This window comes from Phacochoerus africanus, chromosome 10 (genome assembly GCF_016906955.1).
Source record: "Phacochoerus africanus isolate WHEZ1 chromosome 10, ROS_Pafr_v1, whole genome shotgun sequence".
Taxonomy (NCBI): domain Eukaryota; kingdom Metazoa; phylum Chordata; class Mammalia; order Artiodactyla; family Suidae; genus Phacochoerus; species Phacochoerus africanus.
The window spans coordinates 86,639,287-86,657,308 of record NC_062553.1 but is presented as its reverse complement, the minus strand read 5'-3'; the positions used below and the strand labels follow the sequence as shown (position 1 = coordinate 86,657,308).

At 39.0% G+C, this 18,022-nt stretch overlaps 1 protein-coding gene across 1 annotated transcript; it reads left to right on the top strand.

The window, feature by feature from the left end:
* Positions 1–1,963: 1,963 nt before the first annotated feature.
* SCOC (short coiled-coil protein) lies at positions 1,964–12,088 on the top strand. Its single transcript, XM_053743533.1, is given in 5 exon segments — positions 1,964–2,005; positions 2,007–2,145; positions 8,771–8,842; positions 9,203–9,286; positions 10,891–12,088. Coding segments are annotated over 5 exon segments (480 nt in total). The 3' UTR covers positions 11,034–12,088.
* The last annotated feature ends 5,934 nt before the right edge of the window (positions 12,089–18,022 follow it).

Genomic DNA, 18,022 nt, shown 5'->3' with positions numbered 1-18,022 from the left:
TACCAGACACCTTTACTGTGTACCAACTTCCAGGTGCAGTACTTGCCTTTCTTTCTTCTCTATTCTTGTGTTAATACCATATTTTTAAAAGATGCTTTCAAAATAGAATTACCATATGATCTAGTAATCCCACTTCTAAATGTATTCTCCAAAGAACTGAAAGCAGAATCTCAAAGAGATATTTGCATATACCACAATCATAGCAGCATTCATAGTAGCTGAAAGCTAAAAGCAACTCAAGTGTGCACTGAGGAATTAATGGATAAACAAAATATAAATACACACACCCATATACACAATGGAATACTATTCAGCCTTAAGAAAAAATCCTAACATGCCACAACATGAATGAACTGTGAGGATGTTATGCTAAGCAAAATGGGTTAGTCACAAAATACAAATACTGTATGATTCTACTTACAGAAGGTGCCTAAAATAGTGAAACTGATAGAGACAGAAAGAGTAGTGTTTGCCAGGGCCAGGCAGAACAGGTGAATGGGGAGTTGTTTAATGGGCACAGAGTTTCAGTTTTGCAAGATGAAAAGTTCTAGGGACTGATTGCACAAAAAGGAGAATATATTTAACGCTACTGAACTGCATACTTTAAAATGGTTTAAATGATAACTCTTTTATGCATATTTTACACTACTTAAAATTAAAAGCAGGAAAAAAACCCAAAACCTGTTCTTCTAGTGAAAAAAAAAAAAACAAACCTCTCTTTTTAACAGTTCTCTTAGTCTTTGATATTCTGCAGTTTCACCATAATGTGTGCAGGTATGGAATTCCATATTTTAATCCTGCTCAAGAATAAGTACTTCTTGAATCTAATTCAAATATTTCACAACCCTGAAAAATTCTGTTATTATTCTTTGAATACTGCCCACACCCATTCTCTCTCATTTTGTCCCTATTAGATTTACGTTGGATCTTATTTTCCACTTATTTAGCTCCTACTTCGCATTCTCCTCATGGTGTGTGTAAATTTTCATCATGGTGTGTATCTTAATTCTGGTCAAGGCACAGTTTTCAAACACTGAAGGAATTTTAAAAATATATTCCTTAAAAGAAGTAAGGCTCTATCTTAGCAAACTGTTTTCAAACACTGAATGGAATTTTTAAAATATATTTCTTAAAAAAAGTAAGGCTCTATCTTAGCAAACTGTGCTAGAAGTCAGTCAAGAAATAGGAAGACGTATGGCTCACCTTTATAACTCAGAAGAATGTGTCAAAGCAAAAATAACAAATATTAAAAACAAGCAGGATGCTGCTTTGTGTCAAGTGCCAGGTATCTGTGAATGGTATAAAGCCAGATTACATTACATCACAAAGCCTGGCACACAGCATTTCACACTGTGTCTATACCTTGAGCAGGACATTTATTTACTCTTAAGTTTCATTTTATGGGTTGCGGTGAGAATCAAATGGGATAAAGTGATCAAAAGGGCTATACACCAAAATAGTACTATGGTATTTTCTCAATCCTAAAATATTAATAAATGGTCAGGCGCACTGCGAATTTTATAACAGTTTGGGTAAGATGCTGTGAGGTACAATCCATTAGGGGTGCACTTAATGGGAAATTTAAAAATATGGAAAAGTCTGCTTTTAGAATTGAAGAACCTCAGTACTTTTCCCGTTATGTTCACACTTGCCCTCTTCTTGATATTGAATGACTTCTCTCTTGCCCAACGTTCGATTTTACCAACCTCCTGCCTGACAGCTGACAGAATTCGCCACACTCCCTTCCTGGCCTCATTTTCAGGGTCCTGCTGAAACTGAAGAGCGGCTTGTCTCAGGTTGGCTTTCACACGCTTAGTTTAGCTCCTGTACTGTCATTGGGTGTTGCGATTCCTGGACCCGCCCACAACTTCCTCAATTCTGATTGGATGCCGGTGTCCTTTTGTTATGGCAAAAGGTGGATCCCGGGGCTTTGAGATTGGACAATTGGGGCGTCGGGCAGCGAATGCGCAGGCGTGACTTCTTTAGTGGGGATTGGCTGACGACGGGGGCGAGACGGGGCGGGACTCCCGCCTCGGCGCAAGCTCTGTGGGCAGAGAGGGCGGGGCTGCTAGTGCCAGTCGACCCAAGTATCCCGGCCTGAGGCGTCCTCCCGATCCCTCCCCCTGCCGGCGCCTCTAACGGCAGGTGAGGGCCGTCGTGGGCCGTGGAGGGCCTAACCCCGGGCTACTGGCGTTGGGGCCTCGGTATCGCCGAGGGCCTGGAGGGCGGGGCGGGCTGGATGCCGCCTGGCGCTTCGGGGACTTGGGAAGAGCATCTTACGGCCGGGGCATCTGCCGGTCGACTGGGGCCTGGCTCGCTGCAAACCCCTGCGCAACCTTTTCCTCATCGTCTCATTATTGGGCCCAGAGGTTCCTTTGTGGGGGGCCACCCTCCTTCCCTGGCGCGGACCTTTCCCCGCAGCTCCTGAGTCCAAGGCCTCTGTCCAAATCCTGGCCTGAAATGGGACCGCTGGAGGGGCGTTCGGGTGGGATGAGACCAGGCACGCCTGGACTTGACCGCGGCTGCTCTGCAGCGATGGGGGAGAGGACGCCCAGGCGCGGGGAGGGAAGCGAGGGAGCGGTAAAATAAGGGCTGGCGACATCCTTTCAGGGGCTGAAACCAGCCATTGGCTTGGTGTTTCAATGGGCTACTCTTCAGGATCCTGCTGGACAAGTTCGGGGGAGTTAGGGTTGGAAAGGAGAAACCGGAGACATTCCTGAAAGGGAAGACTTTTGTTGTTCAGTGTTTTGTTCCAGTACTATGACGTAATAGTTTTAAGGACAGATGCTGTGCTCTTTTCCCATCACTGTATCTGTACCTGAGGTTCCAAAGCTATGCCTGTGTATTCTGTGCCTATACTTACTAATTGATTAAATTCAGTATAGCTAGCCACGCTGGGGATCTAGTTTATGATCAATTCCTTAACCTGGTGGAATTTAAAATTAGACTTATCTAACCACAAGTCAGTTTGAAGGGATCTGAACAAGCGTTGCTGAAAGTAGATGCAGCTTGAAGGGAATGAAATTTGCCTTCAGTTGCTTAGATAATAGAAATATCAAAGGAATTTGACATCAAACTTTGCAGAATGTTTGGCACATTTAGATTAGGGTCGTATTAATGTGTCTTTCATTGCATCGGGAAAAAGCAGGGACTTCATGTTAGACCTGAGTTCAAATTCTTGATTGTTCACATTTGTAAATTGCAATGTCTTGTTGATTTGATGAATCAGTAACAGATGTAAAGAATTTAGTATATTAATGCATAGTGATGTTATTTTAGTAGTCTTATTAGTTTACTAGTAAGTGGATAACATGATAAAAACGAGTTTTAGATGCAGAAAAGTTGGGTGGTTGAGGTTGGACTGGGAAGTCTCAAAATCTCAGGTCTCAGATGTAAGCTTACCTGTGGTGCTGTGGTGGAACAAAAACTAGACTGGGACATTGACTGTAGTCTTGGTTGTTGTTAACTTCTGCTAATGATCTTGGTAAACCGTTATCATTATCATCTTGGCCTAGGTTTATTAGTAAAATGAGGCAATTGGACTAGGTGATTTTTCTAAAATTCTTTTTGTGGCCTGAAATAGAGCTAAAAGGTAGAGAATAGCTTACATTACTGAATACCTTCTGTGTATTGTTGCAAGCACATTATATGTATCAACTCACAAAAATCTCAAGGAAACTATGAGGTACTGCTGTTACTAAGTTCATTATAAAAAAGAAGAGACAGGCTGAGATGTTAATGGTTACCTAATGGTCCAGAGTTTATAAATAGCAGAGCTAGGATTTGAATCCAGGTTATCTAAATCCGAGTTCTTAATCACCATATTTAAACTGCCTCTTGTGAAGAGGGATGTCCTGGTACTCTTGGGAGTACAGGAGAAGAAGGTAGAGGTGTATTCCATAAGATGCTGGTCCTTGGTTACAGCTGGGTGTGTGGGCATAGAAGATGGGCCTATTATTGATGCTTGCCACACTTGCTAATCCTTGTTTTCTCTATACTTCCACTTCCTGGCCTTAAATTATCAAATTAATTCTAGATTCTCTTCCACTAAGGCTAGATGAAGATGGTCACCAAAATTTACTGTGATTTTTGAGAAAAGTTTTATGAAATCTGACCTCATCTTAGGTCAGAGTCAAGGAATCCCAGACAACTGTATCCATTTTGGAGCTAAGGCAGATTTCGGTTAAACAGATTATTTTTACTATCCCACATTTATTTCATTGTTCCCACACTTGATAGTTTGGTCTGGATTCTCACTCTTTTCATGTCAGATTTGCATTTATGTATAGAAGGAGTTGAAAATGAACTCCTTTTTTGGGGGGAGGGGGAGCCGCACCCACAGCATGTGGAAGTTCCTGGGCCAGGGACTGAACTTGTGCCGCAGCAGTGACCTGAGCTGCTGCATTGACAGTGCCAGATCCTTAACCCTCTGCACCACAAGAGAACTCCCAAGATGAACTCATAAAAGCACATTTGATGTAGAATCAGATTGATATGAGAGCAACTACAGATTAAGAAAAAGAATTTTGTCGTTGAAAAATGCTGTCTTCTATCATGTTTATGATGTAGTAAGTACTTGCTAACACAGGCATTGCAAAGTTTGAGAACTTATCCTGTTTTAAAGAAAATAAAATCCATGGCTAAAATACTTTGATATAAAGAACTCAACAAACTTTTTTTTTTTTTTGTCTTTTTGCCATTTCTTGGGCCACTCCCAAGGCATATGGAGGTTCCCAGGCTAGGGGTCTAATCAGAGCTGTAGCCACCAGCCTGCGCCAGAGCCACAGCAACTCGGGATCTGAGCCGCATCTGCGACCTACACCACAGCTCATGGCAAAGCCAGATCCTTAACCCACTGAGCAAGGCCAGGGATCGAACCTGCAACCTCATGGTTCCTAGTCGAATCTGTTAACCACTGAGCCATGACGGGAACTCCTCAACAAACCTTTTGATGCCAACAGTAATTTTTCCTCTAATGAGCCCCCTCCACCCTGTTCAACTTTTTTTCTTTTACTTTTTCATATAACGTCAAACTGTTGATAAGCTCTGGGCAGATTTGCTATTGTTTGGGTTATATGTGGCCAAAATTTCAGAAACTGTCTTCTTTTTTCCTTAGCTACCACATTGGTCAGTATGGAGGACTTTGGTTTTATAGAAGACTTTTGGGCAAAAGTATAACCATTCTATGCTAAATCTAATTTCACAGTCGAGGGCATTGATTTTCTGATTATCTGTTGCTTTGTGTATCATGTAACTTCCCAGCTGCCATGAAAATCCTTTTTCAGCTGTATTCATAAAAGACTGGATATTGAGTTCCCCCTGTGGCACAGATTAAGAACCTGACTGTAGTGGCTTGGGTTGCTGCAGAGACCAGGGTTCGATCCCTAACCTTTGCAGTGCATTAAAGGATCCGGCATTGCCACAGCTGTGGCATAGGTCAAAGCTGTGGCTCTGATTCAGTCCTTGGCCCAGAAACTCCCATATGCTGTGGGTGCAGCCATAAAAAAAAAAAAAATTAAAATTAAAAAAAGACTGGATATTAGAAATTTGAAGCATTTAATATGCAGGTTTCCCCTTTATTTATTTATTTTTTGTCTTTTTGCCACTTCTTGGGCCGCTCCCTCGGCATATGGAGGTTCTTACAGCAACACCGGATCCTTAACTGAGCAAGGCCAGGGATCGAACCCGCAACCTCATGGTTCCTAGTCGGGTTCGTTAGCCACTGAGCCATGATGGGAACTCCCAGGTTTCCCTTTTAGATATGAATGTAGAGCCCATGAAACCTTTTGTAAGCTGAAATGGTATAAAGTGATGAAGCAGTTAGGACACATCTTGCTACCAAATGCATGAAATAAACAGAGTTAAAGCACAGATATGCATAGTTCAACGCTATGGCGGTTTGATGCTGAGTGTAGTTCTGGGGAAGGAGCTTGCTGGTGTCACTCTCTCTGCTCAGAGTGAGCACTGCCTCTGACAACTGAAACAAGTGCTTAATGCTATTTTGCTTTCTGCATCTTTTCATGAAAGCAAAATCGTCAGATTTCTTTTGTTTAGCAAAAACAGGTACAAATATAGGTCTCTCATACATGTGACATGGCATAAAGTGAACTTTCAAAAAACAGCAGATATCCATATTATGTTTGCAGAAAAAATAGCCAAGTCGAAGTCTACTGTTGCTGAGCATTCCCAAGATCAGTTACTTTTGCTTTTGGCTGTCACTGTCATCCCTTCCAGACTTTAGCTAGGTCAGTAGTTGAAGCGGTATGAAAGTGCACTTCTCTGGGAAAGTGCTAAATAAAGTTTTCACTGCTTACACTCTACCTCTTCAGTTGCAAAGACACATTGATGAGGAGAGGAATAATTTCTTTTCTTTTTTAGGGCCCCACCCGAAGCATATGGAGGTTTCCAGGCTAGGGGTCAAATAGGAGCTGCAGCTGCTGGCCTACACCAGAGCCACAGCAACACCAGATCTAATCCAAGCCCCATCTGCAACCTATAGCACAGCCCATGGGCAACTCTGGGCCCTTAACCCACTGAGCAAGGCCAGGGCTCAAACCCACATCCTCATAGATACTAGTCGGTTCTTAACCTACTAAGCCATAATGGGAACTCTGGAGAGGAGTAATTTTTGAAGTGTGGTCTTGGAATACCACAAAGGATTGAATAACTTAAAGAAAAATTTTTTGAAACAATTTTTGTGATTAGTCTATTTGGATTTTTGTAGATGTGTATTTATATATTCACATACACATTTGTATCACTGATCCCTGAACACAGGGGTTAGAGGTGCTGACCCTCTGTACAATTGAAAATCCACAATAAAACTTGTACACTCAGCCATCCATATATGCAGTTCTGCATCTGCAGATTAAACCAACTGCAGGTTGTGGAGTACTATAGTGTTATTTATTGAAAAAAATTCAAGTATAAGTGGACTCACATAGTTCAAAGTCCTGTTCCAGTGTTAGGTGTGTGTGTGCATCTGAATCCAGCTAATGAGTAGCTAAAAGTTTCTTTGTAGTACAAAGAACCTGAGAATTAAAACCATGTGAAAAAATGAGGGAGAGCAGCACTAATGCTGGATAAATTGCTAGAAGACTAGGGTAGATTTTTTTTTCTTTTTGTCTTTTTTGTTGTTGTTGTTGTTGTTGCTATTTCTTGGGCCGCTCCCGCGGCATATGGAGGTTCCCAGGCTAGGGGTTGAATCGGAGCTGTAGCCACCGGCCTACGCCAGAGCCACAGCAACGCAGGATCCGAGCCGCGTCTGCAACCTACACCACAGCTCACGGCAACGCCGGATCGTTAACCCACTGAGCAAGGGCAGGGACTGAACCCGCCACCTCATGGTTCCTAGTCGGATTCGTTAATAGGGTAGATTTATTAAGCATTATTTTTATACCATTTGTAGCTAGTTAATTCTTGAATAATGCCACATGTGAAGGAAGTTTAGTATCTTTCTTAGACTGAGTGATAAATTATTCAGAGAGGTAGTTTATACATGTGTACACTGAGCATTCTGGCTCCATGTTCATGCTAGTATCTGAAGTGTCACACAGTTATATTAACTGAAGATGTGCGTGGACATACAATACACCCATTACTCTTTCCATTGTGATTGGAGTTCTTATATATAGATGGCCTTGTTCAGTAGGTTTGGATTCTACTGTTAAGCATGTGGAGGCTTAACAATGCTTTGGGTACAGTAGGTGCTCAATAAATTCTTGTTGCAAGAGTAAACAACACTGACAAGTCTAAGTTGCTTCAGTGAGTAGACTGGCTAACAGATCTGTCTGCAGTAATTTGGTAACATTATTTAATAAATTTTGAGCACACTGCATGTGTGCAGAGCAGAACATGTCCCACAGGAATTTGGTGCTCTAATATTTTGGACCCTTTTATAGAATCAATAAAATGTTAACATTTATTTACTTATTCACTTCATAATTGTTTTAACCATAACCAGGAGGTAACAAGTGGACATTTTTCATTTAATCATATTAGTGTTTCAGATACCTAGTATTTTTTAAATTTTATTTTAAAAAAGTGTTATGTATAAAATAACACTTTAATAATGAAGAGTATTTTTAAAGAGGTATGTTTTCCTCACTCCCATCCTTAATGTAAGAGCTTTTTTCACTTTGCTATGTTTTTGTTATCCATACTTAGGATTTTTCACATAATTTACATCAGTGAATTTATAATGTCAAAGAGAGTCTTCTGTGTTATTATAGTTGTATTTTTAGTAGCCACTCCATTAGAAATGGCAACTATATTTAACCAGGCTCCAATTTATGTTATTTTTCTGGTTTATAAATAAGGTTGAAGAAAGATTTTTGTGGATGTTTTTTTCCTTTATAATTTTTCCTTAGGCTAAATTTTCCAAGAGTAAAATTACTTTGTTAAAAATGTTTAAATGTTTTTGTGAATCCTGCTTATTACTATACTGCTTTCCAAAAAGATTACTTACATATTTAAAATTTGTGACCAATATTTTGTGTTTTTCTGTAACTTTACTAGCATTGATTGTTATCTTTTAGAATGTTTTAAGAAGTATACAGTGGTATTTTATTATGCAAGAAACTCAGTATTTTCTCTTGTTTACTTAATACTTCTCTTTGTATTTGTACATTTCCTTTGCCTATGTACCCACTGAGTACTTAGTCTTAGTAAAGCACGTGAAAGAGCCCTCCTGGGTCACTTCTTTTGAAAAACAAGCATGTTGAAAAACGTTGCTCTATGTGTCTGTGTTTCTAACCTTTTCTTATTGCAGACCATTCATCAAGAATTTTGTATTCAAGGCCCAAAAGTTTGTCACCGAAGATGATGAATGCTGACATGGATGGTATGTTCTTCATTTTCCTTGATGTATGTTTCTGGTTTTGTGGAACAGACATTGCTTTATTAAGCAATGGAAAGAGCAGAGAATCAATATTTAGAAGACTTGGATCTTGGCTAGTTTACTTATTTATAATCCACATAGTTCCAGAAAAGATTTAGGGCAGCTTCCATTCCTTAACTGTGAATGCTAGCAGAACATTTGACCTTCACCTTGGTGTCCTCATCTGTGATGTGGGATATAACTTTTACTTCACCGGCTCTTGTATAAGTAAGAAAATGAATATAAAAGTTTTGCAGATCTTTTATGCTCTACTACACAAATGGTAGCTAATATTAATAGTAAATATGAACCTTTTCATTACAGCAGTTGATGCTGAAAATCAGGTGGAACTGGAGGAAAAAACACGACTTATTAATCAAGTGTTGGAACTCCAACACACACTTGAAGGTGAGCTTGCATTTTGTAGTTCTCTTGACTGTAACATCCAATTAATTGAAACTGTAAGCATTTGTGTCACTGTTATTGTCACAATTTTTTAAACTATCAACTTCAAAGTCTACTTCAATAGCTTCTTTCCCTCCTGCTTGTGGTTTTGGCTGGTGATTTTAAAGAACAGATGTTTCAATAAGGAAGTCAAATCATGTTTTTATCTCTAAGGCCTAACATGAGACCCCTTTTAAGGCCCTGCATTGTTACTAAATCCTAATAAAGTGTAAAGGGGGAGTTCCCGTCGTGGTGCAGTGGTTAACGAATCCGACTAGGTTGCGGGTTCAGTCCCTGCCCTTTCTCAGTGGGTTAACGTTGCTGTGAGCTGTGGTGTAGGTTGCAGACGCGGCTCGGATCCCGCGTTGCTGTGGCTCTGGTGTAGGCCGGTGGCTACAGCTCCGATTGGACCCCTAGCCTGGGAATCTCCATATGCCGCAGGAGCGGCCCAAGACCAAGAAATAGCAAAAAGACCAAAAAAAAAAAAAAAAACAGTGTAAAGGGGATTGATCTGTTTTTTCATTTTCTAAACATCTTCCATAAAATTAATTCTACCCCAGAAACATCTCTTGGTTTTTAATGAAATTAAGAGGTGGTGGTGTTTGTTTTGAAATCTGATTGAGCAGATCATGTCACTTCACTGGCTTCCCATTTTAAGGCTACTGAAAGCCAGGTTACTATCTGAAGTCTCAATTCCTTTTCACCTTTCAGAGTCCCACTACACTCTGACTCACACTTTGTACCTCAGACACTGTAGCCTCCTTGCTGTTCATTCAGCAGGCTTCTACTGAGGATCTTAGTTGCTGCCCCCAGGTGTTTGAATCTTTTCTCTTGGTCATTTGCACGTCTATGTGGCTGACTCCTTCACTTCTTTAGGTCCCTGGTGAAATTTCCTTAATCAAAATAGCCATCTCTGACTATACTATTTAAAAGGACAACTTCCTTTTTGCTTCCTGAACCCTTACCCTTCTTGTTTTATCTCCTGACCCCCATCCTGAGCCCCCTAAATGCACAAGTGCCCACATACGCATTAGAATGTAATTCTGTAAGAGCGGGGCCATTCTTTATTACTGTTGCCTCTAGAACAGTGCCTATCTCTTAGAACACAGTCAAAATGACTGAATGTGGGTAATATCTTTTTTTTTTTAAATCATCAAGATCTGCTCTTTTGAATTTCTTGCAAGTTTAAAACTACAAAATGATCAAGTATGTGTATCTAGTTATGTTCATCTACTACATTTTCTTAGAAACATTTCTAGGAAAGACATGGTTTTAAGATATGAATCAAAATTCACATCTTAAAAAATAGTACTTAAAAATAACCATTGTAAGAATTAACTACTTAACAAAAAAACACTGATTATAAAGAATAACATTTAGTCTAATATAAAATCCCTTTTTAGGAGTTTTGGGTATTGATTTGTACTCAGTTTAACTTCTAAAATAGTCTGAAAAAACAAAGTTTAAGGATTGTGCTGTTTCTTTGAAGAATGAATCTTAATAAGCATTTTATAATTTGGAGTCATTGCCATCATTTTATTGATAATGTGTTTTTATTTTTGATATAGATCTCTCTGCAAGAGTAGATGCGGTTAAGGAAGAAAATCTGAAGCTAAAATCAGAAAATCAAGTACTTGGACAATACATAGAAAACCTCATGTCAGCTTCTAGTGTTTTTCAAACGACTGACACAAAAAGCAAAAGAAAGTAAGGGATTGATATCCCTTATGTCTTATGGAATTGCTGCTGATCTTTTTTCTTTAAAACTTAGATTCCAAAAGTTATAATAGTTTTGTTTGTGGCTTCACTGAGTATTTATGAAGATAATGTCAGATCTAGGCAAAATTAAGATCCTAACAGAAGACTTCCATGAGTTTGTGTATTATGTTAGTCTATGAAAATGTGCAAATGTATTGTAGAGACTTTATAATTAGAATTGCATATATTTATGAAACTTGAAAATGAATGTTTTATCAAATTTGCTTTTATAGGCTTAGCACTGTCTTTTATTATAGGCATAGTTAAAGATATAAGAAAATAACCACCACGTTGTGAGAAAGTGACCAAAATCATGTACTGAATGCACAGCTTTCTATACCCTGTCCACCATTGTGTGCCTCTTTTCCATTTGCTTTCTTCTTGTTTTCCTTCCCCTAAAGAAAAAACTGCTTTCACATTTATAAGAAGTAATTCCAAGTGTTAATCATCTAGGAGAGTAACCTGAACTCTCAACTGTTGAAACTTAACCAAAATAAGATACTTTCTCCATTAGGGTTTATTTGTTATATTTAGTAATAAGATAGAATATTTGGTTTCTCTGTAATCAGTTGAAAATTGAGGCTATAAAAATGATTTTTCCTTGAAACTGAAATGTCAAATTGGGGAAGATGTGTTGTTAAAAAATTTTTTTGCACAAAATAACCCACTTGGTTATCTGAAAAGATGAGCTAAACTGTGTTTCTGAAGTAGAAATTTTTGAGGAGAAATAGAAATAGGGTGGGAAAAGTACTTGCTAAGTACCTTCTTAACCAACTTCAAATGTTTTTACTCCAGATTTGTGTTATCTCTGGCACAGGTTAGATTTCCGGGGGAAGGGGGTATATAAGAAAATGGATTAAGTTTGGCTAACCTTGTGTAAACCATACCTGGAAGAGAATAAAGTTTAGTCTCAGGTTTATTTGTAGTGCCCAGAGCATCAACTTTGCAAAAATTGAGTGTATTAGTATCAGAATCATGAATAAAATGGGAGTTTGACATGTATACTAATTAATGCTTTCTTAGTATTTTATCTCACTACTTCTCCCAGAATTTTCTGTAAACCCAAGTACTAGTTTGCAGAGTTTTAGTCATTCGACAGGTTTTTTTTTTTAAACTTAGTTTGTAGATTCTATTTGGTAAGGAAATCAGTGTCAAAATAATGTGAAAATGTTAACTAGGAAAAGAGATCCATTAATATAGTTTATGGTTGTTAAATGTAAGCTAATCATGAAATAATCCTATGTTTGTATTGGTATAAGATTTGATGAGTTTAGCTGTATGAATAAATAACAGTCCTACTACAAACATCGTGCATCCCTTTGTGACCGAATTTTCAAATCTTTAAATTGTTGCAATTATGCTTTGCTGTTTCAAAAATTGCATGTTTTGGAGTTCCCGTCATGGCGCAGTGGTTAACGAATCCGACTAGGAACCATGAGGTTGCGGGTTCGGTCCCTGCCCTTGCTCAGTGGGTTAACGATCCGGCGTTGCCGTGAGCTGTGGTGTAGGTTGCAGACGCGGCTCGGATCCCGAGTTGCTGTGGCTCTGGCGTAGGCCGGTGGCTACAGCTCCGATTCAACCCCTAGCCTGGGAACCTCCATGTGCCGCAGGAGCGGCCCAAGAAATAGCAACAACAACAACAACAACAACAAAAGACAAAAAAAAAAAGCATGTTTTGATACAGTTTCCTAGGTAACTAGGATATATAGTGGTGTATCCAGGGATGTTCAAAGCTACAGGATAAGAAGCATATCTAAGTACCAGTTATTGGATGTTTAAGGGGATACTATTTTTATTAAAACAAATATAGGATATTAAACATTAACTTAAAAAATAAAAATTCAAAGAAAAACATCCAAGATTATCATGGGAAAGGTGGTTGTATTTTTTAGCTTAAGCTAAGCTCTCGTAACAAGAGATACAGTGATAAAGAATATGTTTTCCTTCCAACTAATGGTTCAGAAGTGAGCGTTGTAAACTAGTAGGTTTTGTGAGCTGGGAATGCATCTGCCGCTTTCAACTATGGCTGCCAATTCACATAATTATCACCATTCTAATTTGCATAAAAATGTATGGTGCACATAAACAGGGGTTTATGGCTTGAGCCTGCCTAGGAATGGCTGTCTGCTCGCACTCTGAGCATATGGAGATTTAGTTAGATCTGGATGCAAGAGTTGCTGAGAAATGTAGTTCCTGCTGGAAGCCACATTCAGCTACAGCTGTTAGGGAAGCAGTCAGAGGATAAGGGGGACACCTCACAGCCTCAGCCACAGCCCTCTTTTGCTAAATATCTGTGCCCAACCTTCCCACACCTGGAACATACTTAACCTTTCCTTGTCCAACTACTGATTTAACTGAAAATCCAAGATCTCGAGTATTCTGTCAGTTGTAGATGTGGCTTTTAACAGCCTGACCACCTCTAAACTGATGACAGATTGTTTGCTCTGCCTGTTCATAATGCTGTAGTGGGGATAGGATACCCAAATAAAAACTCTCAACTTGGCAGATGGAATAAAGGGAAACACATCAATTCAAAGCAACTGTGGAATACTCCTGGAGAGAGAGTGAAGATATTCTTCTGATAGGGGACAAAGTTCCTTGACGAGACCCTGATTCTAATCTCTGGCAAAGGACTTCCCTTACCGCCCTCCACGGCTCTCATAATCTGAAAGGTTATTCCTTATCCATTCCGCATAGGGACTCAAGTTTGGGAGTGTTCCCTTCATGGGAGTTGTGAAAACAGTCCACTTCTTGCTGGTTTGAGTTCAGTGCCCACTGTTTGAAGGCCAAGCTCACATTCCTTGGGCAGTACAATTCCCTCAGCAGTCTTTTTTGTCTGTATGCTTCAGTTCCATATGCTAGGGATCACAATCAAGCTCTTTTCTAGACCAAATTCTCACAGCAAACTTTCTTTCCTTCCTCCCAGGGCCCTGCCTCTCTTATAGGAGGCTACTTTGAAAGCAATGAAAGTAAGACTGCACTGGGAATGCTCTACCCAGGTATCGCTGCAGGGCTGGGTCCCTTTGGCTTAACACTTGGTAGAGAGGTCTTAACCAGGCTTCCCCTTCTACCTCCCACACCTCAAAAAGAAAATTTTGAACCTTTTCTACCATTCAGGGTACAGAAGCAATTAGCTTTTCCAATCCCGTGAGGTACCTAATATATAATATTTATTCTCTTCTATCGCTGTTTGGACACTGGTTAAGTTCCTTCTTATGATACCTTGCTACAAAAGCATCATGGAACAGACAATTCATCTCACATTTATTTTCCCAATGGCTACCCCAACACCATGAAATACATCCCCCACCTGCTTGTCATAAGAATGATAAACTAGGTCTACACATTTTTTCATTATGGCAATTATTTGCTGGATATCAATTTCTACATTAGAAATTCAGGTGGTAAACAGTGTGCACAGGGTCTGTGCCAAGCTTCTGATACTCTCCTTGACCAAACTCGAGCCAAATTCTGAGAACCTCTTTTTGACTAGGCCTCATCCTGGGCTCTGTCTTCAGCCTGCAGAGTCCCATTTTAGTAATAATCCAGCTAACTCAAATTAGAGCGAAATCCCCTACCCTCAGAATCTCATCACCCTGCCTGCCTTCAGCAAGAATCCTGCAAAATCTGCATAGCAATCCTCCCCCACCTTTGATGTCTCCTTAGTAATTTTTTATCCACCAGCTCCCACTCTACTCAGTGACCATAAATCTCCAGGTGTCTTCACTGTATCTAGAGTTGGATCAATCTCTCTCCCCTACTGTGACAGTCTTGGCCTCTAATTACAACAGTCCTGAATAAAGCCTTCCTTACTGTTTCAGCCAGTGCTGAGGATATTTTTCTTCAATACCTCCTAGCTCTCAATGCTGGTGGAATGACAGGCAGGGAAAATCAGCATACCCCCTTTCCTCAAGGCCTCCCAGGAGAACTTCCCTCAACACTGATAACTAGTACTCCATCCAAAATTTGTTCTCTTTATATAAATTCACTTTGGATGTTACTTAGATTAAATTAACATAGCTCGCCATCCCTCATCTGGAGCTCTTAGGATCAGGTGTTGCACAATTTCATAAAATATGACTCATATACCAATAGGTACTCATATACTAATACTCATATACAGCTCAGGGCTGCACTTGTAATCAAAAACTAACTTTTTTGTAGCAAAATATAAGAATTTAATACTAAGTATGATAAACAAGGACTATATATATATCCTTTTAGGGAAATCAGATTTGGCTGCCAGATGAGTTTTGATGTCAAACATGAAAACACTTTAGGGATTTTTGGAATTGTATGTTTAACAACAATTAGTGGGGAAGTAACCAAAATCATCTAAGCAGGCAATCCCAACCAGTTTATGAAATCACATTTACATTCCTGTCCAATTATACTTCCCTCTGATCTAGTCCCTTTCCCAAAGGAAAAGTGAAAGATGAATTATATATTCTGGAATTAATTTTATAGTGCAGAAAAAGGCAAAATTCATCTTAATTATTTAGAATGCAGTCTTTCTTTACTTTCCTCAATAATTTTGTTTTTCCTTATCTTGAGTTAACACCCTCTAGTGGTTGTCATCAGATATTTCCTCAATGTTGATATAATCAAAATTACCAGCAACGATCAGATATTTAGTTGTTGAGATCATTTGCAAATCATGCAAGAATAGAGAATTTGGAGTTGCCGTCGTGGCTCAGTGGTTAGCAAATCCGACTAGGAACCATGAGGTTGTGGGTTCGATCCCTGGCCTTGCTTGGTGGGTTAAAAGATCCGGCGTTGCCGTGAGCTGTGGTGTAGGTCGCAGACATGGCTCGGATCCAGTGTTGCTGTGGCTCTGGCGTAGGCTGGCGGCTACGGCTCCAATTCAACCCCTAGCCTGGGAAACTCCAAATGCCGAGAGAGCGGCCCAAGAAATGGCAAAAAAAAAAAAAGAGAGAGAGAATTTGAATACATGAAAGGTTAAGAATTGGAAGAATGACTTAACTGCCTTTTAGGTACTCTATCTGAAAAACAAAATCACAGAGATGAATGATATTTAAAGACATTTACTATAACAAGGACTTTATGTTGGCCTTAGGACTGAATTACCATATAATGGGAGAGGGCATTGAGAAGTGATGACAAAAGCTAAAGTAATGTATTGAAATCAGTTGTAAAACTTGCTTTTTTTTTGTTTTAAACTTTCTATATTATCTATATATGGCTTAGCAAATGTTTAGTCTAAGTAATTTAAACTTTAAATTATTTCCAAATAAAATTGTATTCATTTAGCAAATACAAAATATGTGGTAAGATACTATGTTAGGTGTTAAAAAATCATTTATTAAATTATCCATTACCCATTTTCTCTAAAACTACCACTGCTCTTCCATGCATTTGGATCTCTATAAACTCCAAATGCATTCAAAAAAACATTTTCTCTTCCATCAGCCTACTTCATCTGACCTGTAAGATTAGGGACAATTTTATTCCCTAAATTCCTCATAGGTATCTGAGTATGGAAACAGAAACTATAATTTGGGAAGAGATCATTAAAGTTTATGTAGAAATGCTAGTAGAAACGCTATTATTAGGTTTAAATAAATTCTGTACATGAGATTTAAGTAGTTATATGATGCTGGCCATATGATAGTTCATCTCTAAAGCCTGAATAAGTTAAAAATATAGCCACAACCGAAAAGCTTTACAGATGCTTAGAGTATATTTATGTTTTCAATAGTTTTTTGCTGAAAACAATTAGTTTTCTAAATTAGTATTCTAAATTTCTAAGGTACATTAAATTCATTGCTAGTGGTTAATTCTGATATGTAAGCAGTTTCATCTTCTGTCTCTTGCAAATGTGCACTGACACTTCAAAAAAGCTCCTAGTTCTAGTAACATGTATCTTCCTAGAGGAATGACCAGTGGAAGCAAGGCTACCTTAAAAAATGTTCAAGAAAAAGGAAACAACTATAGCCTGATCAAGCTAGAAAGCTTCTAAAATAGGCCAACTAAAACAAAAAGCAAAATATATTCTTCTTCTTTAGTAGAGAAAAGGATAAAACTTAAATCATCTTAAACAATAAAGTCAGATTAGGGTGGTAAAAAGAAAAAGCCATCTTGTTATTATTATTATGTTTGTCTTTTTGCCTTTTCAAGGGCTGCTCTTGCGGCATATGGAGGTTCCCAGGCTAGGAGTCTAATCGGAGCTGTAGCCACCAGCCTGCGCCAGAGCCACAGCAACGTGGGATCCAAGCCACATCTGTGACCTACACTACAGCTCACGGCAACAGTGGATCCTTAACCCACCGAGCAAGGTCAGGTATCGAACCTGCAACCTCATGGTTCCTAGTCGAATTCGTTAACCACTGCGCCATGATGGGAACTCCGCCATCTTGTTATGAAAGGAGACCCTATGCTTTGTCTCTGCATGGGATCTAGTATGCAACTTTGTAGTTATGTTTTGGTTAAACTTAGCAGCCCTGGTACATCCCCAGAGGGTACATCCACAGCAAGGAGCAGTGAGCTGGCAGATTGTACCACTGCAGGCTCATGGAGTTTAACCAAATGTTAAAAGTTAAAATGAATCTGCAACTAAGAAAATTAAAAAAAAACTTTAATAAATCTTTAGAAAAAAATTCACATACAAAACATTTGTCAGGCAAGAAGGTTTCCATAAAATTTTAAAAAGATTTATCTCATGAAGTAGTAGTTTACTTTCAGAAACATTGTCACCTAGACTCATTCAAATATGTCTAGTTCACTTGGACATTCCAAATACAGAACATTTCAGAAAGGGAGTCCTTGCAAGATGTGTTAAGTCCAGTTAGTACTAAATAAATACAAAGTATGGTTAACTATGTATTAAGATTTTCCACCATCAATTTACGTAAAGTTCAGAACACAGCAATGGAATAATGCACTTATTTTCAATTTATTTCCTGAAATAGGAGTGAAGAGTGG